The sequence below is a fragment of the Sinocyclocheilus grahami genome, unplaced genomic scaffold, assembly GCF_001515645.1.
Source record: "Sinocyclocheilus grahami isolate Dianchi unplaced genomic scaffold, SAMN03320097.WGS_v1.1 scaffold19.1, whole genome shotgun sequence".
Lineage (NCBI taxonomy): Eukaryota > Metazoa > Chordata > Actinopteri > Cypriniformes > Cyprinidae > Sinocyclocheilus > Sinocyclocheilus grahami.
The window spans coordinates 1,180,709-1,191,435 of NW_015505198.1; the positions used below are offsets into that span (position 1 = coordinate 1,180,709).

General features: G+C 35.9%; 1 protein-coding gene across 2 annotated transcripts in view; it reads left to right on the top strand.

The window, feature by feature from the left end:
- The first annotated feature begins 878 nt into the window (after positions 1 to 878).
- mapre2 (microtubule-associated protein, RP/EB family, member 2) overlaps positions 879 to 10,727 on the top strand; it is a 16,467-nt gene continuing 6,618 nt past the window's right edge. The window contains exons 1-3 of one of the 2 annotated variants that reach the window (XM_016237241.1): positions 879 to 963; positions 7,288 to 7,415; positions 9,533 to 9,678. In XM_016237241.1, the coding sequence (XP_016092727.1) occupies positions 7,295 to 7,415; positions 9,533 to 9,678 (267 nt within the window). In that variant the 5' untranslated portion in view covers positions 879 to 963; positions 7,288 to 7,294. Of the gene's footprint in view, positions 964 to 4,561; positions 4,868 to 7,287; positions 7,416 to 9,532; positions 9,679 to 10,727 lie in introns of those variants that run through there. The other variant, XM_016237235.1, reaches the window with a different exon arrangement.

Here is a 10,727-nt window from a genome sequence, read left to right on the forward strand (position 1 = left end):
GCTAAAACTACCCGGTCCTGCAGATTTGCTTTATACAACATCAAGAAGATCAGGCCCTTTCTTTCAGAACATGCTTCACAACTCCTTGTTCAAGCTCTTGTTCTATCCAGGCTGGACGATTGCAATGCTCTCTTGGCAGGTCTTCCAGCCACTTCTATCAAACCTCTACAATTAATCCAAAATGCCAAGATGGATCTTTAATGAGCTGAAAAGAACGCAGTTCACACCTCCGTTCATTAATTTGCACTGGCTACCAGTAGCTGCTCGCATTAAATTCAAGGCATTAATGTCTAGCACTTTCTATTCTATTTTAATTATACTCTATCTATTTTTTAATAAACAAAACTAGCTTTCTATTTTTTCTATTCTATCACATGTTTTTCTTTGTGTGTGTGTGTTTATTATATATATATATATATACACACCTTGCTAAGTGTACTGCGTTAGGCTAACCGAGACTTGTCATTTGCACTTATATATTGTTGCTCTTTTGTTAGTTTTGACTGCTTTTATTGTCCTCATTTGTAAGTCGCTTTGGATAACAGCATCTGCTAAATGACTAAATGAAAAATATGTAAATGTATCCTTTTATCTATCATCCAAACATTGTTTCCCGTCATGATAATTAAACGCATCACTCATTTCCTTAGATACATAAAAACATGAAACATCAGGAAACCACAGTCCACTATTCAACGAGCAGCGCACTGCGTTTCCATTGGTCGAGAAAGACAACATCCGTTTCTTCCGTCAGCCGTTCATGTGAACGGAAGGAGGAGCCAATGAATAAAACAACGGCCTTTCTCTCCGACAACCAATCAGCGGGAAGAATGAATGCGTGTCGGCCAATCAGCGGCGGCTGGTGGATAGGCGGCGGTGCTGAAGGTTCTCTGAGGCGCTGGAGGGTGGGGTGCGAACCGAGAAGCGCAGCTGGTTTGGTTGGATTTACTGTTGAGTTCACGGGTGAGTCGAGCTTATATCAGGCGCTCTCTTTAAACTATTCATGTCATTTCTTAATCGAGAGGTTCGGTTTTGCTCTGGCAGGACCGAGCCTATGGGAAACCATTGTTTTATGTTTAATTTGCCATTATGTTGAAAGATCATGCAGGCAGAGTAGCTTGTTAGCGTAGCAGCAGCTGTTCATTACATAGAAGTGCATTGATAGTCTCATGACCCTAACCCATCACTTTTTGTTTTACGATGGCGTGGTTAATAAATGCATAATATTACTGACACACATTTGTGTTTTCTTTTTTTTCTTTTGTAATTAACATGAAGTTGTTAATTTTCTAAGCACACTTCCTGTTCTTAGTGAAATGCATTAAGTGGGTTAGGCTGCAAGGTGCAACTTAAACACTGATGTTAGATATTTAGTCCACACGTTGAACATATTTGCTCGAGTAAGTGAAAGGTTGACTGCAAAGCCACTTTGAGAGACGAAGCCAGCCAACAAAAGACAATAGAACAGCCTGGTGCAATTGAAATGCAGTAATCTGCAACACAAACAGCTTAATGAGCCCATGTTTAACATTCTAGTGCTGGCTCAGAAAGTCTTACCTGACCTACAGTCAGGTGTGAGATCACGTGGTACAATGCTTTTATTGTGCATTCATTTCTATTCAAAAATTGAAATCGCAAATGATATTATCAGATTTGATTTGTGCCCCTTTTGCTTTAGTGACAGCAGCACTTGAGCTGCATGAACAAAAGTGATCTGAAGATCATTTTCTCCAACATAATTCGAGATGTCCTAAAGAGCATCTTATGGAAGCTTGTTTCTGCCATAGAATAAAAAATCTAAAAGGTAATTGTGACTTTTTATCCCATAAATTGGACAACTTGAGAAAAAAGTCAGAATTGTAAGATGCATGTATAAACTCAGAATTCTGACTTTTTTACCCACAATTCCAAGTTTATATTTTGCAGTTCTAACTTTTTTTTCTCAGAATTCTGTATTTAAATCTCAAAATTCTGACTCTTTGTTTCAGAATTTTTGAATTGCATGTCACAATTCATCTGACAATTCTGACCTTTTCTTGCAATTGCGTGTTTATGTATCACACCACACAATATTGGGTTTGTCACGCAATTTTGACTTATTTTTTCTTAGATTTTCAAGAATGGAAGCAAAAAAAAAAGTCTGTACTAACAGTCACGTGATCAATGTCACTATTTCAATTTTTAAAGTTTTTTTTTAAATGTTGGTTTAATATGATGAGTGACCTACAGTAGTAGAGAACTGAAATGGAGAATATTTCTTGTTCATTTTACGTCGCAACTTTTCTATGCCCTGAATCCTAAAATGTCCTGCTTACAGTATTTTCAGATTTAAATGGAGAAAAACATTTTTTGTCAAAAAATGTGTTCTCAGAATGTTAGACCCCTCTGTATATGCACTAAATTGTATTTATTTATTTTGCTTACCAATATGCTTTAGTATTATGATACAGTATTGATTGGTATATCATCCAAGATGATTAACTGGCCAATATTTGGACATTTTGAGATTATTGGCATCAGCCAATTATCATTCCCACTATTTGTCATATTATTAAGTTTTATAGTCAGTTTAATATGTGTGTGTGTGTGTGTGTGTGTGTGTACACACACACATACATAAATTATTACACGCTATAAATAAAATATTTAATGTAAAATAAGTGTTTATTTGATTTCAGCTTATATTTGCTATAATTAAACAGCATTATTATGTTAGTCTATAGCTTCATGAGTATTATTTAATCTGTTAGGCACTCTGAACTCAGTGTCAGCCATTGAAAACTCATTCATATAAAACTCATCTTTAGTATTGTTCTTAAATAGATGTATGGCTTAACATTCTCCGCTGGCAGTTTATTTATGACCAGATTTATAGTGGTAGGAGCATGTGTTTAATGTATGGAACACCTCAGTCACCAACTTTTACGATCTATTTGGCAATTTAATTATTTGTAGATATTAACTCTATCAGTCATATTTTTTGATGTACTTCATGTTTGTGTAGGCTCAGTGGAGTGCTGCGGTGAGGTTTGCTACAACCAAACTTGTTCATTTGAATGTCTCTCATTTATTAGATAAAGCTCATCATCATTTTAAAATCTTAATTCAAACAGTATAAATAACATCAACAGATATTTTCCTATAAGATGCCATCTTGTTGATCACATGGTGAATGGCATCACAGGCGGATTACGCTGTAAATTTACATGTGACCATTTTCCATAAACATTCTGTAAAGTTTAAATTGAAGAAAAATTTCAAACAGTTAGTTTTGGTATATGTGGGGGGCATAAAAAAACTTTAAATAACCTCACTAATGTTCATCACTTGTAAAGGAATGATATCTTCATTCGTCACTTTGAGACGTTTGCTCATGACCCGGCAGACTATTTAGATAATGTATCTCTATGTTTTGACTCTTAAAAACCATAGATTTGATTGGTTGGAGAGACTACATTGTAAAGATGTCATACAACACACATTAACAAGAGCCTTATCTAAACTTTGTGTAATGTGTATATGTAATAAATTAAATCACAGCACTCTTTGCAATACAGTGAAAATGAATGAGCCACGGGCCTCGTCACATATAGACCCAGATATCTAGAATCTGAAAAGCACTGTATGTTTGGACTCTTGTGAAATTATATTATATTTTATAATTTAATCACAATTTATCATTTGTATTATCAAATTTATAAGCCTATATAGTCTCTCATGCACACGAAGGCTGCATTTATTCAATAAAAATACAGTAAAAACGGTAATATTGCACTGAAAAAAATGTTTCATCCAATTAAAAAAATGTAGGGTAATGATTCACATCTATATTTTTTTAACTTGAGCCAATGAAAAATAAGTAACTTAAAAAAATTTCAGTTTGTGAAATATTATTACACTCTAAAAAATGCTGGGTTAAAAAGAACCCAGCGCTGGGTTCTTTTTAACCCAGCATTTTTTAGAGTGTACAATTTCAAATAACAGTTTTTTTTTATTTTTTTTATATAATTTAAAATGTAATTTATTCCTGTGATGCAAAGCTGAATTTTCATCATCATTACTCCAGTCTTCAGAAATCAAACTTATATGCTGATTTGGTGAGCATTTTTTAAATTATTATTAATGTTGTAATTTATCTATTTTGTCTTCCTGAAGACAATAATAAGGTTAAACATGCACTGTTGCATGCATTTCCAGACATAAATTGTGCGTAAAGAGCAGATTAATTTATATTTAGCAGTAAAGATAAACTTTAGCCATATATTAGAATGTCTTTGTCAATCCATAACGTATTTATTAATTTTTAACACACAATTTTCCCCCAACGCATTAACTAGTACGGGAAAAATGCACATCAAAATAAAAAAAAATATTATTTTAAAAAAACATTATTTGAGTCTTTAGGAAGAGAAACCTGGGAACTTATGTATACCCAAAGGTATTTTCCTATAAATAATACATCATATATATAATTACTTTTATTTAGGAAGAGGCAAAGTTCCTCTGGCTCAAATCTGAAGCACCCCTCCCAGAGTCACATGACTGTAGTTCCGTGACTCGCCGGTGAGGTCGCTGTTGAGCGGAAGACACGCATCCATAAATACACACACACACACACACACACACGCTCTCTCTCTCTCTCTCTCTTACGCACGGGATTTATACTGAGAACAAGCAGGCAGGCGGCAGGGAAAAGCCCCGACGTCCCTTTCCTCGTCCGTTCGAGTATTTCACAGAGCCAAATGCCCGGTCCGACGCAAGCTCTGTCCCCCAATGGAGAGAACAACAACGACATCATTCCGGACAGCAACGGCACCAACATCATTCCCTACAGAAAGAACACAGTGCGCGGAGAGCGCGCCTACAGGTACACCACTGCCATTACCACCCGCCGGCCGCTTTACAAAGAAACCACCGCTTTAAGCGGCCTACAATCAATGCATTTAGCAGAAAATATCAAGATTATACTTTTCAAGCCATGCTTTCCCAATGCACTCGCTCCGGGAACCCCGGACTCAGTTGAGATGATCTTTGATATGTTCATATGCTTAATTGCGCCCTATTAATAATAACTGGTTGTGGACAGCATTGCTGTTTTACTTGTCAAAAGATCAAGCTATATGTTTTATTATTTATTTTTTTTAAACCAATGGTTTGTAATAGGGATTATATTTCAGGGCCATATCTTAAAAACTGATTTTTTTTTTTGAATAAACACAATTAATGCTTGTTTCTAGATTATTATTGCTATCATGAACTTGGTATGTTAGAGGTCCCGCTGTTCAACTTTCTATAAACAAACAATCAATATGTCATACTGTATACTATAATGTTGTGATGCCTAACATATTGTAAGCATTACAACTTTTGATTTGGTACTGTTGATTTAAGTTTGTTTTTATTTATTTTTTAGATAAAGTAGCATTTTAATATTGGTCATATTTTGGTTATCAGGCATAGCATGAAAATAATGATCAGCTTATATCATGTCAGAACCTATCCACCCAATCAAATTGTGTTTTGTGCCAAACGGAGATGTGTTTTAAATCTATAATCACATCAGCAGCTTTTCAAGGACGTGAGTTTCAGTAGAGCACAAACAAACCTCAATTCCTAAACTTTTTTTTTTGTCTGATGCAAATGTATAGTCAGTGGTTTGTCATCAAATGCTGTTCTGTGATGGAAAATGACTATATTTGTACTTCACTTGTTTATTTTTTTGTGCCTAGCTTTTTTTCCCTTAGATTGTTTTCCCTTGTTTAGTTTTGAGTTCAAGTGGATAGACAGTGGGTGAACTCACTATTCTGTATGAGAACAAACAAAGCTCAAAAGCTTCTATTTAACATTATGGAGCGCTCTGTATATCTTGATATGTACTTGATTATCTAGTTTACATTAGGATCATGTTACACAGTGTTTATGGGCAAAACATGCAATGCTAGATAGCAGAAAACCTTTAGAGCTCTTAAAGGAATAGTACCAAAAATTAAAATTTGTTAAATTTATTTACCCTCAGTCTGTCCAAGATGTAGAGTTTTTTTCTTCTTCTTCATGGGAACAGATTTGGAGAAATGTAGCATTTCGTCACTTACTCGCCAATGGATCCTCTGCAGTGAATGGGTGCCGTCAGAATGGAAGTCCAAACAGCTGATTAAAAACTTCACAATAATCCACAAGTAATCCACAACACTCCAGTCCATCAATTAATGTCTTGTAAATTTGTTAAATTTATTTACCCTCAGTCTGTCCAAGATGTAGAGTTTTTTTTCTTCTTCTTCATGGGAACAGATTTGGAGAAATGTAGCATTTCGTCACTTACTCGCCAATGGATCCTCTGCAGTGAATGGGTGCCGTCAGAATGGAAGTCCAAACAGCTGATTAAAAACTTCACAATAATCCACAAGTAATCCACAACACTCCAGTCCATCAATTAATGTCTTGTGAAGTGAAAAGCTGCGTGTTTGTAAGAAACAAATCCATCATTAAGACATTAAAATTTTAAACCATCGCTTATGGCCAAAATACAAGTTCAAACGGTTCCACCATTGGAAAGAGGAAGTGGAAATCCCCTGTTGTCCTCTCACATCAAAATCCACAGACCTATTTGTTTACAACTGTTTGTCGACGGTGCTTGATCTGCGCACATTTCTCTTCTGATTTAGACCACATGACTTTTTCAAAGGAAATAGCAATATTATGGATAGAGGGCTCATATTTTATCTGAAAGCAATGGTTTGAAGTAAAAAAAAAAAAAAACATGAAGATTTGTTTTTTTACAAACTGAAAGTTTTTTTTATTTCACAAGACATTAACTGATGTACTTTAGTGGTGTGGATTACTTGTGGATTATTGTGATGTGTTTATCAGATGTTTGGACTCTCATTCTGACGGCACCCATTCACTGCAGAGCATCCATTGGTGAGCAAGTGACGTAATGCTAAATTTCTCCAAATCTGATTAAGAAACAAACTCATCTACATCTTAGATGGCCTGAGGGTGAGTACATGTTCAGCAGTTTTTCATTTTTGGGTGAACTATTCCTTTAAAGTGTATACATTCACCAACAGATGGCCTTTTGTTGTCCCAGATTAGTCTACCTCAGTTTAGTTCCTAAAACTCTTAGAAAAGCATTGCTATTGCACATCGTTGTTATAGTATGCATGCTGCATTGTAAATTGCTCAGACTGACAAGTCAATACCAGAGCTGATAGTGTCATTCAGACTTTGAGCTGTCCTTCAATACATCTGCGCTTGATTATGATGCTGATGTCTGTGTCTCGTCCACAGCTGGGGGATGGCGGTCAACGTTTATTCTACCTCAATCACCCAGGAGACTATGAGCAGGCATGACATCACAGCCTGGGTGAACGATCTGCTCTGTCTAAACTACACTAAAGTGGAGCAGCTGTCATCAGGTATGTGAACCTCCCAACTTAAACCACCGCTGACACTCATTAGACACAAAGAGCAGTAATCCCAGAGGATTTACACGAAGGCATTTTGTTAGTGCTTGTCTGCCCTACTGTAGGGCGGCTGCTACCTTTTAAACGTTTGTGTAAATAAATGCATTCGTCTGGCTGTGAATTCTCAGCTGCTTTAGGTAACACAGCCATGAAGTATGATCCTGGGAACGGAGTTAATCCCAGTAAACTGCTATGAAATTAAAAGTAATTAAACTAGAACTTCTTTATTGCTGCCAAAAACGAGTATAGCTTTAAATCATCTAATAAAAGTGTTTTTGTATTATGCGCAACGTGTCAGGCTATATTTCATCAAAATCTATTTAATTTTTGTATAATTACTAGGCATGCAATTATATGTGGCCTTAATATGATTTATACTTTTTTTCACACGACAGGGCTGTTTAAATGAACTGCAAAACAGCTAAAGGTCATCTAAAATATTTAATTTTCATCGCAGATTAATCATTTTTAATTAAAAATGATGTTATTTGCCAACTACCCGTTTAGTTTCAGTATTCTTTCATCAAGTTCTCAAACATTTGCATTTAATTTAATCTGAAATAACAACATTACTATCGACCACTGCTATGATAAAGTGTCATTATTTGTTTGATTTCAGAAGGGTTGACAAGTCTGATTAATGATGAGAAAGGAATTATTTTAAAGGGGTCATATGATGCGATTTCAAGTTTTCCTTTCTCTTTGGAGTGTTACAAGCTGATTGTGCATAGATAAGATCCCTGAAGTTGTAAAGACTAAAGTCTCAAAACCAAAGAGATATTCTTTATCAAAGTTAAGACTCTGCCACGCCCCCCTAAAACGACTCGTTCTGAATGGTAATTATAGGCTAATAAAGACTAGTGATTAAAAAGATTTTATAAAACAAATGATAATGCACACACAGCATAATTTTATTTGTAAATATAGTCTAATATGCAAGTAGTTTATAGTTTAGGAAATAGAACTTTACCAAAATAAAATAATTAAGATTAATATAAGAAGTGTGTGTGTGTGTGTGTGCGCAATTATATGTACACACAATTCTATACATTTCCATTTATTTATCCTTACTGTTATATTACTGCTAATAAATATAATTATTTTCTACTCAAATATTTATATTATAAAATAATTGATTCTGTCTGTTGAGGACTGTCACGAATCCGGTCCATGAACTTCCAATTTCATTGACTCTCGCACTACACACTGTTGCACATCTCTCCGGACTACATATCCCATCATTCATTGCACTGGGTGCAATCAGTGTAAACAGCTGTGTGCAATCCGTGCTGAGTGCAATCAGTGCAATGAATGATGGGATATGTAGTCCGGAGAGATGTGCAACAGTGTGTAGTGCGAGAGTCAATGAAATTGGAAGTTCATGGACCGGATTTGTGACAGAACCCACTGCAATGAATGATGGGATACGTAGTCCGGAGAGATGTGCAACCTTGTGTAGTGCGAGAGTCAATGAAATTGGAAGTTCATGGACCGGATTCGTGACAAGGACGGTCTGTGTTGCTCATTTCTACCTAAACATACAGTAAGAGACATTCTGCATTAAAATCTCAGGGTTTTGAGAACAAATGTCTTTCCAGTATTCATGTAAATACTTTCTTTTACATGTTCGAAATAAAGTCTCAAATAAAAAAACAAATCAATTTGTGGACAACACCTCTGTGCTTTAGCATTATGACATCATCACATCGGATATCAAGACCTATATTTAGTTCAGTATAAGCACAGGTCAGGCCAGAGGTATTTAAAGATCTCTGAGACACTGAATATCCTCTGGAACGGCTCCAGGTATGCCTAGACAGGCAGAAGACATTGATTTACATGGCTTTTTAAATTACATCCTTGGAGTCAAATGGATCTCCCTTTAAGTGCTCTTGTTTTATTTCTTCTGATTGGGCAGATTAAGTTTACTGCAGAGTAAATTGGACACTTAGATGAGACTGAAACTAAATCTGGTAGAAAGTGGTGGAGATCTTCGAGAAGCAGAGTCCTAAATAATGTCCTCACGAAACCTTTTTCACCCAGCGAATCTTCTGTGCGTCTCTTTGCAGGAGCAGCGTACTGTCAGTTCATGGACATGCTGTTTCCCGGCTGCATCAGTCTTAAGAAGGTGAAATTCCAGGCCAAGTTGGAGCATGAATACATCCACAACTTCAAACTCCTGCAGGCCTCTTTCAAGAGGATGAATGTTGATAAGGTGAGACAAACGTGAGGGCCTTGCAGTCATGCTTTCACTATAACCACTGAAAATCTGATTGGAAATGAAATCCCTCTCAAAATCACCTTAGAAAAATACATTTTAGCATGAAGAACAGTAGTGGATTTGTCTGATGAGTAATAAATAAATGAAATATCTCAAAACCCCAGACTGATTTAATTCCGTTATTCACATAGCTCTTGTCGCATTAAGCTTATGGAGAAAAGGAATTGGAAAAATACTTCTTGAACACGTACTGCTAAAATAGTGTTCATAAATTTAGGGCTGCTTTGTAGTTTGTTGTATAGTTATAATGCATGTGTAATTTCCACACTAGAAATATCTGTATTATTTTCACTCTGTAATTAACCAGCACTTTCTAAGAAACGGCAAGTCGCACATTGAATTAAATGTGTAATTTAATGAAAAAGTAAAAGTTGTGTGAAAAATGTGTAGTAAATAATGATGTTAATATTAATAGTAAATAATAAAATAATTTAATAGTTGTAATTAGGGATGCTGGTATCGGTATCGGGCCCGATGCTGAGCTCCTGTACTCATACTCGTTAAAATGCCCCGATACCACACAGCATGTGTTAAGTGCCATATTCAGACAAAGAAACACCGACAACAGACAGCAGAATGGAGTGATTAGCGATTAAGGATGTCTACGAAGTATATGTATGCAATGAATATAATGTTAAACATTCAGTATTGACTGTATCGCTGATGTGCGCGAGCTGATAAACAAAGCACGCTGAGTGGATTGAGCGCGCGGCAGCGCAGATGCGCGAGCTTGTCGAGTGATTCTACTTTTCTCACAGACATCACTGGAAAGTTTGTAGTTCGGTCGGATACGTCAAAAACAAGTAAGTAAAACAATGCACGAGTTACTTAACAGTAGGGTGTGAGAGAGAGAGAGCACGCACTTCTGTTGTGTGATCTTTGATGTTCACTCACTTAGCACACGCATCATTTGGATTAAAACTAAATCGTAAAAATAAGACCATTTATAGGGGCATTCACTATAAACATCATTTATTTTTAAC